We start from the raw sequence: 23263 nt of genomic DNA, 5'->3' as shown, positions 1-23263 counted from the left end.
TGCCCTAAACCTCTGTCCCTTTCAATTAGTCTAAATCAAAGGTGGGGTTCTCTTGGTGGAACTAAATTCATTTGGGGTACTGAAATGATCTGATTTAAATGAGAACTATATCTGCTTCTGGCTTCTATTTTCCTCCTCTCCCTATGCCTCTGTCTTCTGGTTTCCTGATCAGTAGATGCCAGATTCAACAACTCTAAAATCTGAAATCAGAGTTCAGGCTGCAATGCACTAGGCCCTCTAAAGGCTGGTCTTGTGCTGCCCTCTAGTGGCCAGCACTCAAGATGCTCAGTCCTGGAGCCCTTTGTTTACCAACTTGCAAGGGCCTATACACTGTATTTTGGATCTCTAAAGCTGTAGTTTTAAATAAGTTATCTTCAGGGTAAAAGAAATAAGATGGTTCTGCATGCAAACTATCCCAGTGAGATCACAGAATTTCATATACTTAAGAATTTCCTGAGGCCATTCCTCTGTCAGCCTGATCACTGGGCAAATAGTTTAATCATGGTCCTTGAAGAGGGGTTGCTTCCTGCTTCCGCATCTCAGCTCTTTCCCCCCTTGGCCCGTGTCATCTTCCATCTTCTGAGGGCCTTGAAATCCTTTCCGGAGATGTCTCCTTCCCTTCAGGTGCTGGCATGGGTGGGTGATTTACCCCACTATCTAGATAAGACAGTGGGCAGGAAAGGAAACCAGAATTTTATCTGTTTCCTTGGGCATCTGTCCCAGGCTGAGTGTTTAACCCATTAATCCGGGTTGGCACAACCCATCTGAGCTCAGGAACATTTAAGTGCAAAGCAGGAAAAGGAAATAAAAGTCCCATTAACGTGTTGGATGACACAGAAAAGAGCCGGAAGGAAGGGAGGCAGTGTCCCAAGGGGGAGGGCAGACTGCCTTTGACAGTTGGGGAGCCAGGAACAGCCCTCCCATTGGCCAAAGCATCCCTGGCCCTTTCCTGAGATGGCCTAATGTCATTTGCTTCTGTGAAGGCCCTGGGGAGTGGCTGGGGCTCTTGATGTAGATCCATTTGGAAAAGACCCACTGGAACTGCTGTAAAATTCAATGGAGCCCTGAAACCTGGGGCAAGTTCGAGAGGAATGTGGGAAGTGGAGGGGGGTAGACGGAGCTGCATCAGAGAAAATAAACCCAGACAGTTGTCCCACTGGTGAGACTGAGACACCGGTACATTTCCTTGGTCCAGGTTAGGGCTGTCATCTACTCTGCTAGTCATGTCTGCTTCTTTGGACAGGCATTTATTTCACAAAAATTTGATGTGTGCCTGCTGTGGACCAGGCACTGTGGTAAGGGTGGCAGGTAAAACCAGTGCTCTCTCGTGTCAAGGAGTATACAGCTTGGTGGAACGAGATAAGCATAAGCAAAAAAGAAGGTCACACACAGAAGTCAATGGTGATAAGCCTTGGAGTCATGTATGGGGCACAGGGAGTGGGTCTCAGAAGGCTGCCAGTGGGTCTCAGAAGCAGTGGTTGGCTTCCTGTGCTGCGAGCTGCACAACGAATAGTGTTAGCCTGTTACCTCTTGGCTCTCCTTCATGCCACCTGCTCAGGACTAGGGAGGCTCTGCCTGTGTAGGAAGAGGGCAGGGCCAGCCTCAGTTTGCAGGGGCTCAGGACTCGGTCATTGGCCAGGGCCTGAGTTAGTTATTTTGCCCCCAAATGCCTTTTATAAAGGCTTTAACAAAAGTGTCCTCTTGTTTTACCACAGAAAAGTGGTATGGTTTAAGCTCAGGGCTTTAACATATGGCCAAAAATAATCCAAGACAAGTTTTGGTTTAATTTCCCAGTGTAACAGAAAAAGTTTTCTTGTTACTTTTGAAAGAACTTGCCATTAGCCTGTTTTATGCCTTTGTATTTTCTTAGAAACTCCACTGAGAAAAGTGTTCAAGAACAGCATCTACATTCTATAATGTTCTTGGATGAGGCTGAGTGTGAGGGGAAGGACAGGTGAGAGATCAGAGAGCAGATTCCAATATCCTACTCCTTCCTGCCCCGCTGTCTCTCTCCCTGGCCAGATAGTGATGAGCTTAGAATCAGGAGAGATGGAGTGATGTACAGATTTCCCAGAAGGCTCATGAACCTTCTCATCCATATTCTCTACAAAACAGCTGGAGGAGGGCTGGAGTGTTGGCTCTCAAAGCCACTGATGGAACCTGTGAATCTGAGTGGGTCGCTCTGAGTTGGGGTGACTTCCCTGGAGTGTGAGACACTTCTCCCTTCTCTAAATTGAGCCTCAGCACCTTGTCCTCTAATGTTACAGTTATCTAACTGACATTGACCGTATCGCCACGCTGTCGTTCGTGCCAACGGAGCAGGACATACTTCGTGTTCGAGTGCCTACAACCGGCATCATCGAGTATCCGTTTGACTTGGAAAATATCATCTTTCGGTAAGAATGTCTCCTTGACATGGTCCATTAAGAATCTGTGTGTCCAGGCTTGGAAGTCCCCATAAGGATCTTAAATGTGTTATTTCTAAGAGGGGTTATATCTTTTGGGGCAATATGCCCTCTCCATCACACGGTTTATTCTGGAAAAACAAAACAAAACAACTAAGAATTAATCTAAAATGTGTATTGAAAATTATGTAAGATAATGTATATATGAACTATTTTACAGCTGTGCAAAAAAATATGAATTTCCACATATAAATATAGGAAGTACTTTTAGGATGACTTAAGTAAATCTTCATTACATTTCATTATGGCAAATGAATAATATGGTACATTTGCATGGCACTGCAAATTTCAAAGCACTTTTTTCATTGTGTCAAAACTTTAATATTGATATACACAGTGTTTCATATTCAACATGCAAAATCTTTATTTCACTCCGGACAAGAAAATGTTATGTATGTAATAATGATTTTCTAAGTTATTCATCTATTGGCACACTTTCAAAAATCTATGCATGTAATTTTTTAAATTATGTTTTTCACCCTGTGATGTTTTTCTGATTTATTTATTTAAATATTACATAAGTTTTACTAAATCTAATGTTTAGAAAACTGAAGACTTAAATTTCATATACTTTTTATTGAATTTTTCTATTTATATATATATATATATATATATTTTTTTTTTTAACAAAAACATTAGACTGGAAAAGCAAACAAAATAAAGCCCAAACAAAAACTTAGTACTTCACCACAGATAGTTTGAGAAGCACTATTCCACTGGATTAAACTAAATCAATGGTGTTGAAATCTTGTAGTGCCAAGTGCCCCACGTACTTTAAAAAAATGATTTTTATCAATTTTACTCATTGAAAAAAATAGGTCTAAGAACGAAGTACAATTTGCAATTTCCTGAAGATGATTCTCTCTCACCATTTGCTCTCACTTCCAGATTAAGACGGCTTCATACTTCTAGGTATTTTCTATGGGATCAAAGCACTTTCATATCCACTAGTGCCTGTGTTCCCCCTCATAAGTCATTACACATGCTTTTCTAGTTGAGACAACACAAATCCAATCCTGCCATGTCCAGGTTCTGTCTGAAAGCCCTATTATAACCCAGTGCTTTACGAGCACTGTAGCATTGGCAGAGCCCTGTGATTGAGCCCCTGGAAAATCTGCATCTTGGTGAGCACATCTCCTGTGCTGTGTGCCCATGAATTTATCTAAACCTTTTCAGAATCAATGCAGCTTGCAACTTCTGAAACCTGTGTCTGGTTCACAGATGAATTCTCTTTGGCCCACTTAGTGTTCTAAAAAGCTTTAGAGCCAATATTTAAAAATTTCACGAACAACATCTAGTCTCTCTTGAAAAGTTTGAGGACCTGGTCATAGTGAGCCTGCATTTTCGTCCCTCGGTGGTTGACTACAGTTGGGTAGCAGTCATCCCTTCAGACAGGGCCCCTAGCACTCTCGAAGTGCATGCTTTTCTACTTTGCACAGGGCCACCTGACTCATTTCCATAGACTGCCTGACCCCTGTTAGCAGTCAAGCTTGTGACAGTCCTTTTTCTCTGAGTCCCTGAAATTTTTCCCACAGACACTTTGGATTTCCATATTGGACAGATGGCACTTACAGATCTCTATGGGGAAGAAAGGGCGGTAGCCACCTAATGGTGGAGAAAGGATCTGTGGATAAATGAGAGGAGCCATAAAAACAGGAAGGGGCAAAGGCCTGGAGAAAGCTGAGTGGTCTTGGAGGACCGCTTACCTTCCTGCCCCTTGGTGGCTGGTGTCCTGGCACTACAGTGGGTACCGCAGCGCCCAGGTGGATGCTTGTGCTTCCTGCGGGACTATTGCAGCAGCCTCCTAACCAGTGTCCTCAGCAGAGTCCACCTGACTGACCTCTGCATCTGTTTTCAGTAACTTCACATACATTCTGTGCTTCCTTTGCTAGGACACTGCCAGTGGTTCCTCCTTGCCCAAAGCAGCGGTGCTCCAGCATTTTAAACGTTGGACCCCTTTTCACTCTTAAAAATTATTGAGGACCCTAAAGAGTGCTGATTTCCATGACAGAATGATTCATGTCCCTTTTCTTCAGAGTCATGTGTTCCAGCTTTTGAGTGATCTGAGTTTCTTTGAACAGGATGGTCGATGTTGGAGGCCAGCGCTCCGAAAGACGGAAGTGGATCCACTGCTTTGAGAGCGTCACATCCATTATCTTTTTGGTTGCCCTGAGTGAATATGACCAGGTCCTGGCCGAGGGTGACAATGAGGTATGCTGGGTGGGAAGTCTGGTTAGTTGTGGAAGACAGAGGCCTATGTCTGCAGCTTGCCAGATGCCAGCCAGCTCTGGCACGAGACTCTATTCCTGAGGTTCAATCACCTTGCTTCTCAAAGTGAAGTCTGGCCTAGCAGTATAGATATTACCTGGGTGCTTGTTAGACATGTAGATCGACTGAATCAACCCAGACCGAATACATGAGAATGTGCATTTAACAAGATCCCAGATAATTCACATAAACCTACAAGTGTGAGAATCACCTTGACCTGGAAACCTGATTCTCAAATGTGGATGCATGCTGGAATTCCTTGGGACCTTAAAGAAAAAGCTAACTCCTGGGTCCAACCCGAGCTTGATTTAATTGGTGGTGTGTGCAGCCCGAAGCTGGGATCTAACGTAATGTGCTGCCAAGGATGGAGACACTCAGAAGCACTGGTTCTTAGCTTTGGCTGCATATTGAAATCCTGGGGAGTTCTAAAAAAATACCACCTTTTTGGACTCCCCCAGTAGAGATTCATATTCCTGGGTTTGAGTTGGGGGTGTCTTTTTCAAGCCTCCCCCACCCCCCGTATACTAATGAATAGCCTGAGTTTAGCAATGCTATTTCCAATCAACTTACCTGAGAATGGGCTTCCCATCCTCCATGACCCACTGCACTCCCACATTAGGTTCCTAGCTGAGCTGGCATGGGGAGTGGTGCTAGGTGCTGTTCTTGGATGGCATCTGCCCTTTACTTCCCCTGGAAGGGGCTTGCTCAGGGCAACGGGCACGATCCACCCCTATCAGGCATTCAGTGTCCTCTGTAGAGTTGCCATAGTGCGGCTGGGTCACGCTCCAAGAGCTGGATCTGCCTGGAAAATGACATGAACCCTCACAGTCACTTCTTTGTGAGGTTGGGGGTAGTTTCTCTGGGATACCCTCATCCTCTCCCCTACCCTTCACAAGACCCCTTGACCTTTTAGAAAAATGTCTCTTGCTTCTAGGGCATGAGAGTAAATCATTAAGGAACTCTGTCCAGGATTAGGCAATAACTATGAACAAACTATCTTGTTTTTCTGGAGACCAGACTTTTCTCTGAGGAGCATAGTGACATTAGCTAATTAATGGAGGATTAACCCCTTTACTAGTGTCATTGTGCAAAGGAGAATAGAAATCTTGGCTGCCACTCAGCTCTTCCAATAGAGAAACCTTGTTAAAAAGGAAAGGCCTCGAGTTATCAATATGAAAAATTAGCTACAAATTTGTCTCAGGAATTACTTACGATGTTTGTCAGGAAACGTAAAAGATTAGTCAGGTGTGCAGGGACAAGTATGTCAGCCTGATGTGCTAAGACATTAAATATTTTTTTCTTCTCCTAAAAAAAAAAAAAAAAAATCACAAGGTATTTGTAGAAAAATTGTGGTTGCCACTCCAGTTTCCCCTCCTGGTTGTAGATGTGTTGGATACATTTACTATGCTGTATAGGAATTGTTTCTTCATATACTGTATTTCCTTGGACGTCATTATTGATAAGATCATAATAAATTTTAAAGAAGCTTTAAAAGCAAGTGAGGGGTTACCTCTCTGGTCATAAATTCTAGATCTTAGGCCCCCAAATGGTACTCAGCGGGAGAATGAACCCATGTGTCTGTGAGTTGTTGGAATTAGAGATTGATGGTATGTCCCTATGGGCTTTGATGTTTTTCAGTCCGACCACTTCCCTCCCTGAAGGGAAGTTCTTGTTTCTTTCCTCCTAGAAATACTTAAGAGAGTAGAATACTCTCGAACATTTATTGTCATCAGGTGAGCTCTGTATGTGCCTGTCTGCCCTCCATAAATTAGGAACATTTGATATTTTCTTGCCAGTGTCTAATGCTCAGAAATGTTACTGTCCTGCATAATTTCCACTAGATCCTACTATTGTACGGCCTTGGGAAACTATTTACATTTCATGAACAATATAGAATGCTCATCCATAAAATGGCGGCTCTGTTCCCCTTGTGGAGCTTGCCTGTATTGCCCGCCGATAAGGCCTGGCACAGGTCAGTGCTCAATAAGGCGAGTTCCCTTCCCTGTTAGTGTCCAAGGTGGCGACCCTGCTGAAGGGCTCTATTTTCCCTCATCGTCACATGACTCCTGACGCACAGTCTGGAGGCCCACACCCAGTAACGTGGGTGTCTCAGGTCTGAAGTTGTGAACTTGCCCCTCTTGGTAATCCCAATAATTCTACACAGAAAACTTGTCAAATATGGCTATAACCCTTCTTGTTCCAAGTTGCACAAAAGTCTTATATCCTTACTTGTTAGTCTGGGGCTAGAGAAGAGTTGGGTGATATAGGAGGAGATCCAGAAAGTGGAAATGGAAGCAGGAAGCCTGGTGCCCTGAGGTGCCCACATACTCACCAGCTACAGCAAGGACAGTGACGCCGAGACTGGAGCTGGCTGAGAGGGGCACAGGTGGATGGGACCAGTGATTTGGTATGTTGCTTCCAAAGCATTGCTTTTCTGTCTAGTTAACCTTAAGTCCCATGTTTCTCACTTAGAACCGCATGGAAGAGAGCAAAGCCTTATTTAAAACCATTATCACCTACCCCTGGTTTCTGAACTCATCTGTGATTTTGTTCTTAAACAAGAAGGATCTTTTGGAAGAAAAAATCATGTACTCTCATCTAATTAGCTATTTTCCAGAATACACAGGTAAGTGTTCATCTTGTTGACCTTGCTGAAATTAGTTCGTTAACGAGCTCACAGGAGCCTCTGTCTAGAACAGACTTGCTCGCAGAAGCTCAGTCACATTACTGTGTGCTTTCGCCTCAGTGCCCCCACACATGTCTCTCCCAGTGCCTGGAATACAAATGGCAATTCCTTTTGCTAAGTCACTTTGTTTGCCAAGACCTAGCTCAGGCACCCTCTCCTTTGGGAAGTTCTTCTGACCCTCACGCCCTGCTCTCTTGGCCTTTGTCACTCTGTAGCATGGTCTGCTCACTCAGCCCTCTCCCCAGTCAGCTCCTGAGGGCAGAGACTGTGCCAGACTTATCTTTGCATTCTTGGTGCTGGTCAGAGCACCTGGCACTTCTTATGTGTAGGTTAAAGAGTGGCAGCCCCTTTCCCAGACACAGGGTAGACACTGAGGTTCCTAATATACATGACAGATGCAAAGGAGAGTTTATGCCCTATTGCTAATTACTTCTGGTACTGGAGGTCTCAAATATTATTAAGTTTCACACTGATAGTCAGAGGAGCAGTGTTTCAGCACTCTCCTTTTTCCTTTTTATTAACCGTATTGGCCATGTAGTATAGAGCCCACAAACTTTAAAAGCAGACTTGGGTGCCTAATAACGTTAGTCCCATATTCTTCCTTTTCCCTTTCCTAGCCCACTTCTGTCTGCCAGAGTTAATAAGAATTACCTCTTTTCAAAAGTGGTCCAAATTAGGGGTGGTCTGTTGCTCAGTTGGTTAGAGCACGATGCTCATAACACCAGGGTTGCCGGTTCAATCCCCACGTGGGCTACTGTGAACTGCGCCCTCCACAACTAGATTGAAACAGCTACTTGACTTGGAGCTAATGGGTCCTGGAAAAACACAGTTAAAAATAAATAAAAGTGTTTTTTTATTAAATGTGGTCCAAATCAGAAAATTAAATTGGGTCACAATTTTTCAACAAATTGCCCTAAAGTACAATTTGTAGATGTTAGTAGACACTTTACTGTTTTACAGGTTCATAATGGGATATAATAAAAATCATGCCCCTAGAAATAAGAGCTCAAAGAAGCATCCCAAATAAGAACAAGAGTACACTGAAAATGATTTTGGGAGGACTTGGTGGTGAGTTCTTATCTTTCTTCTTTATTCCTCTACCTGCTCCCGTGACCAGGACCAAAGCAGGATGTCAAAGCTGCCAGAGACTTTATCCTGAAGCTTTATCAAGATCAGAATCCTGACAAAGAGAAAGTTATCTATTCCCACTTCACATGTGCTACAGACACAGAGAACATCCGCTTTGTGTTCGCTGCTGTGAAAGACACAATTCTACAACTAAACCTGCGGGAATTCAACCTAGTTTAAAAACTGCTGCCTCCTCCTCGCCAAAACCAGAAGACAGGACTCGCAAGCAAGCCCCTTGTGTTTATTTCCGAGTGCTTCTGACATCACCCGACCCAGCCCACTGGACAGCACCAAGGCCACCGGGACAGAGATGGGTGATGGAACCTGGAAGATATTTAAGTTTAGCAAAACTTTTTGAAAGTCTTTATTCCAAAATTGTTTTTATATTTCTTTTGACTTTTGGCTGTAAGACTGTCATTTTGAATTTGATATTTTATAAAGCCACTGTGATTTACTGTTTATTTTTAAAATTAAATTTAAGTGTGTTTTAAAAAATCATGTAACGGAGGGGTGGGGGCCTGTTAATTTAGAGATTATGCCTTGAAACATCTAGGATTAATTTGGGTGACTTTTTTTTTTTTTAAAGAAAGTTGAGTTTTAAAGCTTTTTATTAAATCTTGTAATTTTGAGGTATTTTTAATTTTTTCTCTCTTCATGCTGAAGTATGATGCCTTTAACACACCACCAAAGATTTTTTTTAAAGCAGTCGGTTCTAAGTAACGACTATGTCAGTGCATCTAATTTAGTTTTACTACAGTTTGATCACCATGAAGCCAAAGTTGACATAAGGTACATGGTCTCTAGATAGCATATATGTTGTACTGGTGGAAAGTGTATGTGTATATACCAATGTATATGACTATGCCTTGTAAACTGATGAAATGGCTAAAAGTACAAATTGTTTAACAAATATAATGTAACTCCTGCCAAAATTTTGATGGTCACCAGTTTTGCCGTTTGAACGATGTATGCTGTGCCTCTCTGAGGAGACTAAGAATATACCATTCTGCCATTAGCATTGGATTAAGTTATGTTTATTTGAGCTGATAAAAGTGAACTGGCATCTTAAGATGACTAACCATAGAACTGGGAGGTCTATGGGCGGAGCTGGGCTCCCTGTTACTCACTAGTTCTGACTTCCTGTTAAAACTTTATGGTTCCAACTTCAGGGAGAGGGATTTATATAGGGGGGCCATCTTGGGAAGGGGGCACTTCTTTTTGCACATTGGTGGCTGGCCAGAGGTGTGCGTCCTCACACTGCTTTGGTAGTTTTGTTTCTTTTTCTTTTCCCGAATAAACCCTCTTTTGGTGGACTACCTGGAGAATTATTTTGTCTAGTCGACAGAGCTCATGTTTTTGAGGAGCTATGGTTCTGTTCCTCAAAAGAAAAATGCTGTAACGTTAACAGTTAACTACTCAGAAACTTTCTAAAGGTATTTGTAGGAGAAGAAAAATAATTTTACCCTTACCTTCTGGATTCTTGGCTGAGACCCCCTCCTGTAATAAAAGAGATTAACAGGAAGACAAAACCCCAGAAGTTTAATAACATGCACACCTCCTGTATACATGGGAGACACCCAGGAAAATTGAGTCATTCCCAGAAGTGGCCCAAGCCATCATCACCTTAAATACCATCTCCAGCTACAGACAAAAGAAAGGTGTTGGGGGAGGGGGTGGGCAAGGGGCAGAAGGCCAGTTAAGGGAGGTCATGGAAAAGCACAGTAAACAGGAGTAAAGTTGTTATGCAGATTTAAGTTAGGCACCTTTTCCAGTGATAAGAGTTTCCTGTGATTTAGAGTCTGATCCTTCTCTTCCGGGTACAGAAAGGGAGACACACTTATAACTGGAGATTTCTCTTGTTAATGTAAATTTCCCCTACAAAGGGTAATTAATTCTACATTTTCAGAGCTTTTCCTGTGTCTGCTCTTTCTTAAAAATCAATCAGCTCAAAATAATCCTCATGCCAAAGAGGCCATATTTTGGGATGGTATACATTCTGCTCTCTTTCTGTCCTACATTTCAAATTTCAAAGGAGTTTCACAGTCCAGAAGCTAAGTTGAGGGAGGGGCTGTATTACTGTTATTGAACCAGTCTCTTAGTCTTGAGACTAGGTCAGCAGTGCAGTTAAATACTTGTGTCTCATTTTAGGAGGTGGGCTACCAAAGTTAGGCCAATATGGCACGAACAATCAGGTATTTAATAAGAGGCATTTCTATCGAAACAAACAAACAAAAAACCCCACAATGGTTAATGGATGAAGCAAATTACAAACTCAGTATGAGTCATGAGGGCAGCCAGTCAGAAGATTTTCAGATGAAGCAGCTTTTGCAGTTTGAATGTCTCCGAGGTCATCAGGCATATTTGAACAGGAGCTATTGTGGCCATTTCACTGAAATTTATACCAAGTTGTTCACATTCAGTTTGCAGGACTTTGGGAAACACTTTTGCAAAAGCAAAACAATAATTTCTGTAAATGACAAAAAACTTAAAATGGCCATGGTTAAAGATCTGATTAGAATTCATTACAGTACAATCAGCAAGGAAATTGGGTTATTTCTGTAAAATCCACTTTAAGATAATAGCTAGAATTACAAATGATAACATTAGACCAGGTTACATCAGATTTCTAGGGATTTCATACAATTTGTTCTTAGTGACTCCAAGTCAAAAGAGTGGGGAAAATAATTGGAAATGTTAGTTTGAAGAGTTGTAGCCAGATTATTTGAAGAAACTACAATTCAGGATCCAGTCCAGTTTACAGCTAGATAACGAAATCTGACCAATCAACAGGTCTAGAATCAGATATCCACAAGGTGCAGTATAGGTTCTACTAAAGGAACCTTTTTTTCTCTATAATCACCCCATTTTTACCAAAGATAATTACAGTAAAACTCATTTGTTTGCAAAATAAATCTAGTCTCAATAAAATTGGCCTGATTATTCACATAATTGCAGCAAGAACAGTGATTGACTATATATACAGTCTCTTAAACCTCTTTGTCAGAACTTTTCTTAAGGAGTCTCAGGTTGGACTATTTAAAAGCCTCTCAGAGGCTCGGAAGCCAAGGTCTTGCCCTCAGACTTTGTCTGCAATACCAAAACAATGGGATTATTTCCTCTCTTCTCAAGGTCTCAGTATATCCTGCACCTGTCAGGAAGTGACCCTTGTACCTGTGAACCTGGTGAGGCTGCAAGACACCAGATGGTCTCTCCAAGGGGATTCATTGGCTTTAAAGTCAGCCTTGGTTCCTTAAAACTGGTCATATCTGATTCTATGCACATTCTCAAATATGACATTCCAGTCAAAGTCTTGATAATATAACCAGCGTTTCCAATTGTGTCCTGTTAGAAGGAGAACAGATTCTTATTGAACTGATGCAAATTCCTATGTTGTCATGAAAATAAGAATACTCACTAAGAATTTCCAAATTCTTAGTAGAAATTGCTTAAGTCACTGATAGCTTAAGAGAAAAGAAAAAGGTTTCCTTAAATCTGGAAAAACAAAACAAAGTTATAAAAATTATCAGTACCCTCATCAGTTCCTTCAGTCCCATGTAATAAAGTCTTGTTGGTCTTGATCTTGTGTTAGCAGTTTTGTGAATCCAGTATTTCCTTAGAATTTTCCTGTTTAATTCTTACCCAGTTCAATGGTTTGATCTGATAATTATCAGAAACCTGTACTTTTCAGAAACCATTCCATAAATCTCCCTGAAGATGATGCACTTTTGTGGAAACACTTTTGCAAAAGCAAAACAATAATTTCTGTAAATGATAAAAAAAATTTAAAATGAATGCAATCAACAAGGAAATTTGGTTGTTTCTGTGACATGTATTTTAAGATAATAGCTAGAGTTGCAAGTGATAACATACCAGGACATATCAGATTTCTAGGAATTTCATATGACTTCTGGAATACTTATATTAATAACATGTATCCATACAAATATAACCTAAAGAAATTTTTGGGTCACCTCTTATTTGTCAATGCTTCCCATGCAATTTTTAAAAAACATTTCCATTTAAAGAAATTTTTTTTTATTGGGGAATATTGGGGAACAGTGTGTTTCTCTAGGGCCCATCAGCTCCAAGTCATTGTGCTTCAGTCTAGCTGTGGAGGGAGCAGCTCAGCTCCAAGTCCAGTCACTGTTTTCAATCCTTAGTTGTAGGGGGCACAGCCACCCTTCCCATGTGGGAACCGGCAATCTTGTTGAGAGCTTGTGCTCTAACCAACTGAGCCATCCGGCTGCCCCTCTGGCAGCTCAGTGGCAGTTCATTGTCTTCAATCTAGTGGTGGAGGGCACAGCTCACTGGCCTGTATGAGAATTGAACCGGCAACTCTGTTGTTCAGAGCTCACACTCTAACCAACTGAGCCATCTGGCCGCCCTTCCCATGCAATTTAACAAGAGCCTAATTAGTTTAATATCTCTTTATATAAGGAGAGAGAAATCTTGAGATTTTCTAGAAATAGATGTTCAGTTCTCTGAAATACTCCAAGCTAGTTCAAGGTAAAAAAGACTTAATTTAGAATTTGATTTTTAGAAGTTTGTCAAAAATATCAAAGGTTTTGGACACTTGGCCAAATAGGATCACAGATTATTGTGAAACAATACTTAATTACCTATTTAATCAAAGTGACAATAAAAATATTTTAAAAGCAAATACAGATTACATAGTTGTAAGCAAAACTTAGCTCTTAATATGTAGAAGACTTGAGTTTCTTAAGTAATCAAAGATCTAATGGTAAAGATAACATGAAGCACATAAAATTATTTTAGTAAAACACAAAATCTTTGCTTTCTAGGCAGATTACTTAAAAGGTAAAGAAAAACCTTTCACAATTTTTTATCAAGAGCAGACAAACAGTCCAAGAAAATCCTTTTAGCAGATGAAAGAAAATTATAGTTTTATACAAGTACACTATTGATATTAGCCAGCTTAGTTACACAAGGTTCCCTTTCTTTCTCACTTCCCAACTTTCTATATCCATTTAATTTGTCCTTTATTCTCCTCTTTGCAATTTTGAAACAATTGGTTGTACTTCAGGACAAAATTATTCTCTTTCCCTTAACAAAAATGCATCTCCATACCTCATACATTTTCTTAACCAAAAACATTTCTTATTTTCTGTGAAAATAGAGATATTTCCCTTGCTATTTCTACTAGTTTTAATTACACACATTAATTAGAATTCCCAACCTTGGCAACTTTAATTTCTATTGAAAACTAAGGAGTTAGAGATTTTGAACTACTACATATCAACATTATGTAGATTGGCAAATTTATTAATACATTTCATAATCTTTAGAAGCATATCCTTCTTCACAGTACAATTTTCCGTGTAGCACAAGACATTTACTTTCAGACCTGAATATGTTTAGTTTCTTTGTGATAAGCCAAGAGTAGACAAAACTATATTTAGTAATTAATGTTTCAGTATTTTACCTTATTTGAAAATGATCTAAATATTCAATGAATTTCCATCATTTAACTTGGAAAAAATTTAAGGTTTCAAGTTACCAAAATGATTTGGAAGCTATTTTAAAGTAGATATATGTTATAAAACTTCATAATTGTTAAAAAGTTCATTGCACTTACATCTATTTAATTCACTTGTCTTAAAAATCATATTTAGATTACTCCTAAAAATTTCATTAAACAAAGTTAACCATCATCCTGTTATTTTTCTTGCTGAAAAATTCTGTAACAGAGACAACATGAACCTATTTGACTAATAAACCTAGGTAGAATAAAAGTTATACATCTACATTCCGATAACTCTGAAGACATGCCTATTTTAAGTAAACCTACTTAAACTAGCCTGTATTTACTGAATATTTTCCCAGATCACATGAACTTAGAAAACACTTGGGTTAGTTTCTGTATTTCTGAGAGTTTAGAAATACTTATTTCATATAAGCACATATTATTAAGCCAATTGAATAGCTCTTTTACAAATTATTTCTGGCTATTCCATCTGGAGGTAGAAAAATATCACACATCTACAACATACATATGTAGACCTACATAAACATACGGACAGATGCAAACAGAGACCGTATGAGTATTATGCACTTTTAGCCATGAATCAGGTGCAATCATACAAAACTCACTAGTTTATAAAAGAACAGTTGGATCCAAATTGTGCTTCTGGCAGATAGAATAAGTTTACCTACTCAGGTGGCTAAAGCTTTTTTACCAATATTTGCAGAGAAGACACATTTTTTTTTCTTCTGCCCAATTTCCAAATAGCTCCTTTCTTTTCCCCCTCTGAGGAGAATCATCTCCTTAAAGTTTGGATTTCAAAGAGATGGTCCTAGAGAAGATGAGGGTAGAAAATGTACATCTCAAAGGCACAGAGAAAGTATCTAAGTTTTCTCCAAGAAGTTTTGGGGTGTATGTGCCTATTATCAGATATCTAGGGTCATTACTATTTAATTTTTTCCTTTTCTTAAGTGCAGGACAATTCTGTTTCCAACGTCCCAAACTTTTACAATGTCTACAAGCATTTTGAGATGAAGAGGAGCTTTTGGGATTGGTAAGGATAGGTGGACTTTGTGTGGCTTGTAGAACTGCATTTCTGGTTTTGTAAAGATCTGTAAGACACAGTTGTTTCCAATTCCTCAAGGAATTGGTTGAGCCTGAATGATATCGTGGGGCTGACCTGCTCATCAAACTACATTATCTTCAATCACTTCTTTATATCAGGGAGGAGATTTCCATTTCAACTGAGATAGAAATAAAAAAGTTTCTATATTCTGAAATTTCAGGGTCGAGTGCATTATGCCTTTGTAAAGTCTGTATAAAGCATTCAACAAAGGCCTTCATATGCTGTTTTGAGTGTACAAATTCAAACTTGGACCAATTCACTTTAGGGGGGAAGCCTCTATCATTACTTCTGTCAGTCCCTGAACATCACCTTCCAGCTCATCCATTTCCTGATTTTGTGTAGGAGGGCCTGGGAGAAATTCCAGTCATCTGTTTCTCCCTAGGGATTTCCCTAGGGAGCTGTCTGGCTTATCTTACGACTGCAGTACAATCACAATGAGAGGGAGGAACACCCCCGAGCAGCCAATGAAGACTCCTGTGAGTGGGGTTGCATATGGCCACTGATCTTTCTCACTCTTCTCTAAATCTGGTAGGATCTTCTGAAAATGAAGGTAAAAAGAACTTTGTAATTTATCTTGTTAAGAGAGTCCCTAAGGCTTGATGCTACACTCCTTTGTGTTCTCTTTTCAATGTGATCATTCCACAGGTACCAATAAAACAACTGTTTAGCAAGAGAGTTCTCTAAACAAGGTTTTTCAGATCTAGAAGTTGATGAATAGGATCTTCCTTGGTATATTAATCTCAATAGCGACTCAAACCCATAAGCCTTTTTATGACTTAACCATGGAAACAAGGGGCATCCCTGAAGGCGTTGCAGCTCTCACAAGATCCAGAAGGTCCACTCCAAGAGTTAGCCTGAGAAAGCAAAGACCTTCATTACCACCGGCATTCAGAATGGTGTGGTGAAAACTGTGTCTCCAGTTTCCCTTGAGAACATGAGACACCTGCAGTCACAGACCCTCTTGCTGATCTGTGACACTGGGCAGGTGCTACTGGAATGGAACTCTTCCAGCACAATTGAAACAATGAAGGCTGAGACAAAAAGACCCCTTATGGACTGGGACCCCTCAACAAACTCTCCTGAGAGCTGGCACAGTGGGACAAAGAGAATGCTGCTTGTCCCTTTGTGTCTTAGATTCTCAGCTTATTAGGCTGGCTGCCAGATAGAAGCCATTACTTGCATCTTCTGGTTGGTGGAGGCCAGAGATTGGTCTCAAATTGGTCAAAAACCCAAGCTCTCAAGACTTAGAACAAGATGAAAATAAAACCTCATTTGGCTTATGGTTTTCCTCCTTATGACAAATGACATGAAAGACAGAGACAATAGAAAGACAATGACCATCTCTGGGAGGAACACGATCAATAGAAAACGAGAGTATTCCTAACAAAAGTCTTTACCAGAGAGTCTTTACCAGAATCTCTATACCCAAGGAACTAGTTCACACAAGTATTTCCTCCTGCTAATCTAAATTTGGAAAGCAAAGGACATGGTGAAACTTCCCTTCTTCTCTAAACTAGGCACTGCAGACAGAGATCCATGAGAGCTGATTTTGGTAAGAATTCTTACCCTTTGCCGGCTTCTGCCAGTTTTCCAGGATTCTATCTGCAGGTTCCAGAGTGAGAATGTTGTCTCAGCAGGTCCCATTATGAGTTGTCAAACTGTAGGGGAGGAAAAATAATTTTCCCTCTACCTTTGTAGGTTCTTGGCTGAGACCCCATCTTTATAAAAATAATAAAAAAAGAGATTAAAAGGAGAAAAACAAGTTTAACAACACGTTTACCTATGTTATATATATATATATATATATATATATATATACACACATATGTGTGTGTGTGTATATATATATATATGTGTATATATACACACACACACCTATAACTCCTATATACATGGAAGATGACCAAGAAAACTGAATTAAAATGGCCCAAGTCATCACCTTAAATACCTTCTTCAGCTAAAGACATACAAAAATGCTGGGGAGTGGGGAAGGCCAGTTATGGGAAGTGACCAGGACAAGCATAGTAAATGAAGGTAAGGTTGTTATTTAGATTTAAGTTGGGCACCTTCTCCAATGATAAGTTTCTAGAGAATTAAGAGTCTCGTTCTTCTCTTCCCGGTACAGAGAGGAAGACACTCTTACAAGTGAGATTTCTCTTATAAATTTCCCCTACGAAAGGACAATTTCTACTCGGTTTTCAGAACTTTTCATGTGTCTGCTGTTTCTTAAAAATAATGAGCTCAAAAAATCCTTACGCCAAAGAGGCATATTTTGGAGTGGTATATTCTGCTTCTAGTCATCCATTTTGCAGCACGTCAGTATTCATTCATGTTATGTTGGAGGTCTGTTAGTAGCTGACTCAGAAAAGCAGAAACAGAAATCACCTGGGAAATCACTCTGGGAGGTGCAGAGTGCTTCAAACTAAAGGCCCAAGATGGTTTTATCTCTGCTTTTTATTTGAAGGTGTGCACACACATACAAACACACATACAAGCACATCACTTAAGGATTTAGGTGTGATACGTCTTATCTCCAGTCAGTCTACAGAATGTACTCAGATTAGTTCTGGATGTTATGGAACAATGTGTCATCATTCCTGTAACTGCGCTAAGCTTTCCTATCAGCCAGTTAGGACAGGCAGGTTCTCATTCTGTTGGAACACCTCTAAGTGTAAAGCTATTAAAGAAGAGAAGAGCATTGATGCTGGGAGAGACAGGAATTATGTTTACAGCTAGTGATTCTACCCCATCAACATTAACCTTTATAAAATAACTTTCACTCAGGAAATGAATACAAAAGCAACAGTTTTTGTGAAACCTGACAAACTGATGTTAAAAATTTATCTGGAACAGTAAAGGTTCAGGAATATCCAGGACAATTTGCACAAGAGAACAAAGAGTTGGGGAAGTAGTTCTAAGGACATCTAGAATCATAACAAAAAGTAAGAAGCCCTGGGAAGGGGGTGCACAATAATAAACATCATGAGCTGCTTCTGATCATCCAATTAACATGAAAAGGGCTCAAGAGAATCAGTAATCAGGGAATTAGAAAATGTGGGATTTAAAAAAAATATTAAGCACTTTCTGGCATCAAGTTATTGTTATTTTCAATCTCCTCTTGGCTGACAAAGCATACAAGAAGATGGTGGCTTTCAATCACTTCTAGTTGTAGGAGGGCAGTTGAATAGATCATTAACAAAAGGTAGTAATGAAGCATTTTCTTTTTTTTTCTTTTTTAAAAGATTTTATTGGGGAAGGAGAACAGGACTTTATTGGGGAAGAGTGTGTACTTCCAGGACTTTTTTTCTAAGTCAAGTTGTTGTCCTTTCAATCTTAGTCGTGGAGGGTGCCGTTCAGCTGCAAGTTGTTGTCCTTTCAGTCTTAGTTGTGGAGGGCGCAGCTCAGCTCCAGGTCCAGTTGCTGTTGCTAATTGCAGGGGTCACAGCCCACCATCCCTTGCAGGAATCGAACCGGCAACCTTGTTGTTAAAAGGACGCGCTCCAACCAACTGAGCCATCCGGGAGGCAGCTCAGCTCAAGGTGCCGTGCTCAATCTTAATTGCAGGGGGCGCTGCCCACCATTCCTTGAGGGACACGAGGAATTGAGCTGGCAACCTTGTGGTTGAGAGCCCACTGGCCCATGTGGGAATCGAACCGGCAGCCTTCGGAGTTAGGAGCATGGAGCTCTAACCGCCTGAGCCACCGGGGCGGCCCAAGGATTTTCTTAAGTAATGGAAATTCTGAACTCTTCGTATCAGGGGTGAATTAATTATCTCTGTTAATATTAATTCAGCAAGTAGATGATTCTCTCCTAGCCCTTCTTTCAAAATATACTCATTACTTACTGTGGAAATGAGCCACTTGAAGTTTTCTGATGTTGAGAGGCAGTCTTGGTGCTTAAGAATGTAGTAAGTATTACCACTAAGGCTTACTCAGCAAGGATGACGCTGACTCAGATGCTGTCAGCTGGCTTTGACTGAAAAGTCAGGACCTTGGGCAATCTGTTAGTTATCCACACTCATTTAGGCCCCAAAGACGGTAGATAGAGTTTAGATAGGCGAGCGAAGGTATATTTCTACTTCCATCCAGTCAACTAAAAACAGAGGCAGACTGCAGATTGGAAATATTTGACTTAATTTATTTGAAAAAGATATACATAGTTAAAGTGGGCAATCCTCTGACCAAGCAATCTAATTCTACCGATAGCAAGAAATAATTATTGTTTAGAAAAATGTTAGTCATTAGTGAGCATGGCCAACCAATTTTCAGGAAAAAAGAAAAGATGAAGGTCAATTTCAAGAGGAAGAACTTCACTGTACACATTTGTGTGTATAAATTATCTTATCAGAATACACAAAACCAAGGCAGAGATTGCAACCGGCAATCTCTGGTTCTTATACCACATAAAAGGTATAAGAACAGCAAAATGAAGGAAATACTGCAGTGATGCCGAAGCAGATCTGTAAAAAACATATTATCATCATCAACGACCATATTTTTACCAAAGATAAGCATTCCAAAAAAGCACAGGCTATTTGGTCAGTACGACAATGAGGAAGTATTTTTAAAGTGCACATTCCCTGAACAATTCATTTTCGTATATAATACACATATTCACACAGAGATCATCATTTAAAAAGCTTTGTAACCATCTATCTGACCTTGCAACAAGCCCCAGATACAATTTCTAATAGCTTGTGAGTGTGGATATAAAATTATTGACATTGAGAATATTTCAATGCAATCTACATTTCACTTGAATGTTTTCCAGTCCCCAAACTGGGAACTTTTGGGTCGCCGATGGAACACTGGTGGTTTGATGGCATAATAAGTGTTGGGGTTTTCCAACACGCTTTATTTGAGGTACACTTCAGATGATCAGACTTTTTATTCTACCCCTATCACAGGGTTTCTTGTTACAAGGACCTCATTAGGAGGAACACATTATTAAGGTTATATGAGCAATACTAAATTAATAGTGTTCAGTGACAGGGTTTTTTTAGGTTGACAGATGTCTATCATAGCAGAGGTTAAACTGTAATACAAATTAATTTGTACTTGTATGAAGTTAAAAAATAATTAAAAATACACTCATATCAACCTAAAAATTTTGAAGTTACACTTCTTATGTAGCTCTTTGGGTAACCAAAATTATCAATTTTTAAAATATGCCATAATGCTTTTAAAAAAGAACTAATCTGTAATTCCAAAGTAAAACTTTTAAAAAGAATGATATGGAACAAATTTATTTTACAAAATAAAGTAAAAAAGTTTCAATTAAAGAAGCATGACGGTTTGTAATAGAGTAAGACTGTCCTTCTTCGGTTACATCACGAGAAGGCAGGGTTCTTTGGAAAAGACAATAACGCTGGGAAAAACAGAAGGCAGCAGGAGAAGAGGAGAGCAGGTATGAGATGGATTGACTCCCCAAGAGAAGCTACAGGCACGAGGCTACAGGAGCTGAGCAGGGCTGCTGAGGACAGGACATTGTAGACATCACGCATTCACTGGTCACCAGGAATTGAGCTGACTCAAGGGCAAGTAACACACACAGAGGATCCCCCATCGTCTCAGTACATGTGCTGGCTGGCTTTTAGGACAGCCCTGAAACAAATACTATTTTACACCAATTGTAGCAGAAAGAAAGGCATAAACAAAGTCTGCACTAATAGCTATATTGGCCAATTATCAAGAATACAGATTACAAGAATCATAAAATTCAAACTAATGCTAACTTGATTAGGTTATCATTAGCAGTAAGGTATCATTTCAAAAATATATTTCAAAGGATTGGGTAGGAGGGTGAATGGTCCCCTTTTAGACTATGTAAAGGAGCTATACGTGATACTGGGTAGCACCAAAGAAAATCAGATTGAATAAATTTTGTATTGAATCTTGCATAAGGAGTGCAGGTTATCTGCATTTTCTACTTGACTCCTGCAGAAATGAGGAAATCCAATTATTTCCAGCTAAACTGCATTGACATTTGTAAAGCACCATCCAATGAATATTTTGGCCCTATAAGAATGTAACCCACAGATAGGCTCCCCATTTTTAAGGGCCTTTGGTACCTGTGTGATGAATCAGACAGAAGGTAGATGAAGAAAATTCAACGTACTTAAAAAGAACTTCTGGCTCCAATCCTAGTAAAATGCTTAGTGGGACAGAGGTTGAAATGTAAGCTAAATGATATCCTGTGGCCTTTTTTGGGTGTTTTTTGTGGATCTAACTTTTCTATGGTTTTTCTGGTCACGCTGTCAGTGGGACCTAATAATACACACTATGAAAGGAAAACACTTTACAAACCAAAACAAGAGCTATCTTATCTCCTTACTCTAGGGAAAAAGACAGTTCTCACAATTTGAAGACTCCCTGAGTTGCAGATCTGCAGCTTCTTATCTAAGGACAAGCTCCACACAATCCAGAATGTTCAATCACTGGCTGGCCCACGCCTCCAACAGCAGTGACTTTCAACATTTTGGGAGATTTTTTTAAGCTGAATATTTAAAAATTCATAATATGAAAAAATATTTTATATTGTGACCCAGTACACACAGTATCTAGAGTATTTAAGTGAAACAATATTTCTGGAAACAATGTTTAACCTTGTTCTGTGCAATGATCTCTTCTTTCCTTTTCTATTCCACTTTTAAAATATGTTGGTCTTTGAGATGTTAAATTGGTTTCATGGCCCACGACTAGGTTAAGACTTACAGTTGGAAAAACACTGTCCGTGAGGATTTTAGTTGATCTTGAGAAAAGGTAAAAAGCAATAGCCCTGGAACCCAGGCAGATTTCTCTGAATTGTGTTGGCTGGGGCATGAAAACACCCAGTCCCAAATGTCTACTTTCACTTTCAGTGTATTCAGCACACTTTTCAGCTCCAGTTATTTCAGGCAAACTAACCCAGTACCTTGTCCCATCCAATCTTTTTCATACAGGGGCTTGGGTTTGGCCTGAAGGATCAGTTAATACTGGCAACTGATGACTAAATAACTAAGGTATAGAAAATTCAGCACTGAGTAAAGTTTTTACTTTTCATCAGACAGGGATAGGATACTGTGGTATTTATAGGATATATCTATAGGTGCATATGTATTCAGTGGGATACTAGTACTGCTGCCACCATCAGAAAAAAATGACAGAAATAATTATGATAGAAAAAGATAAGAAAAATGTCTTATTTATTTGGAGGCCATGGGATAGTTTTGGAAAGGATTGGAACTATGGAGGAGAAAGGCCCGGGAAGGGCAGTCTATAGCCGGTAATGATTATTTACCGGTATCAGAAAAGAACTCAGTTGAACTAAACTGAGCCTGGGTAAAATCCCAAAGTCTTGCTGAGAACACTAGGGATGAAACAGCCAATGCATACACTATGAAAAGGAAGCCACTGGAGAAGAGCACATGTTCTTTGGTTCAGAAAGGGTTTTGTAAATGTGAAGAAATCGCAAGCTTCTTTTTGTACCAGAAATCAAAGTTGCTGTTTCTAACACAGTTTTCTGGAGGAAAGTTGGCAGGGAACAGACACTCTGCCTTGGGTTTCACACAATGATCATGGGCCAGAATATATGCTGTGCTAGAATCCAGGGCCTGGGGTTATAACTAACAAATAATTTAACGAAAGAACTGACACAATACTCAGGACCTTATTCCATAGCAACTACCAAACAGCCAAGGCAAGCTTCAAGTTCTCAAGCAGAGAGCCATTAAATGTAGTAAAATGTAATTCAGGTCTGATTGTTTCAAATATAATAAGATGATGGACTCTGTAAAATTCAAGAAAAAAATACAGACTCAAACACATAACTATAAATTGTAAAATACTATGCTAAGAAGACTGACTTGTCTAGTGATCTATAGACGTTCTTTGTTTAGATGAAGACAATCTTCTAAGACAACTGATAAAACTACTGCTCTTGAAATTGTGGGTCTTTCCACTTTAGAAACAGAGGAAGTGATGTGAGGTGCTGATAGGTAGATGACAGGTAGAGAAAACGTAAGACAAAGCATTCCTAGGTTCTTATTAGTAAGGGAACAGGAAGGATAGGCATGTTGGCTTTCCATGTATAATAGTTACAAGGCCCAGTCCTGCTAGCCTCCAGAGGAT

The 23263-nt window shown here is 39.9% G+C and overlaps 1 protein-coding gene and 2 long non-coding RNA genes across 4 annotated transcripts in view; 1 reads left to right on the top strand and 2 right to left on the bottom strand.

Annotated features, from left to right (window-relative positions):
• The window catches only part of GNA14 (G protein subunit alpha 14), a 159832-nt gene extending 150270 nt beyond the window's left edge, over positions 1-9562 (top strand). Inside the window, exons 4-7 of the mRNA XM_033123814.1 lie at positions 2268-2396; positions 4547-4676; positions 7206-7359; positions 8537-9562. Of these exons, the coding sequence (XP_032979705.1) occupies positions 2268-2396; positions 4547-4676; positions 7206-7359; positions 8537-8727 (604 nt within the window). The 3' untranslated portion in view covers positions 8728-9562. The remainder of the gene's footprint in view (positions 1-2267; positions 2397-4546; positions 4677-7205; positions 7360-8536) is intronic.
• Positions 5309-8521, bottom strand: LOC117032358 (uncharacterized). The gene is made up of 3 exons (XR_004424719.1): positions 8071-8521; positions 5946-6038; positions 5309-5535 (listed from the first exon to the last, which is right to left on the bottom strand). It is a non-coding gene; the product is annotated as an uncharacterized LOC117032358 (long non-coding RNA).
• A 1343-nt stretch (positions 9563-10905) lies between the features above and the next one.
• Positions 10906-16839, bottom strand: LOC117032359 (uncharacterized). 2 transcript variants are annotated; one of them, XR_004424721.1, is made up of 4 exons: positions 16722-16839; positions 12078-12309; positions 11727-11889; positions 10906-10936 (listed from the first exon to the last, which is right to left on the bottom strand). It is a non-coding gene; the product is annotated as an uncharacterized LOC117032359 (long non-coding RNA). The 2 variants fall into 2 exon arrangements; XR_004424720.1 differs by having other exon boundaries at positions 10912-11889.
• Between the last annotated feature and the right edge of the window lie 6424 nt (positions 16840-23263).

Source organism: Rhinolophus ferrumequinum, chromosome 12, assembly GCF_004115265.2.
Source record: "Rhinolophus ferrumequinum isolate MPI-CBG mRhiFer1 chromosome 12, mRhiFer1_v1.p, whole genome shotgun sequence".
Classification (NCBI taxonomy): domain Eukaryota; kingdom Metazoa; phylum Chordata; class Mammalia; order Chiroptera; family Rhinolophidae; genus Rhinolophus; species Rhinolophus ferrumequinum.
This window is presented reverse-complemented; position numbering and strand designations above follow the sequence as displayed.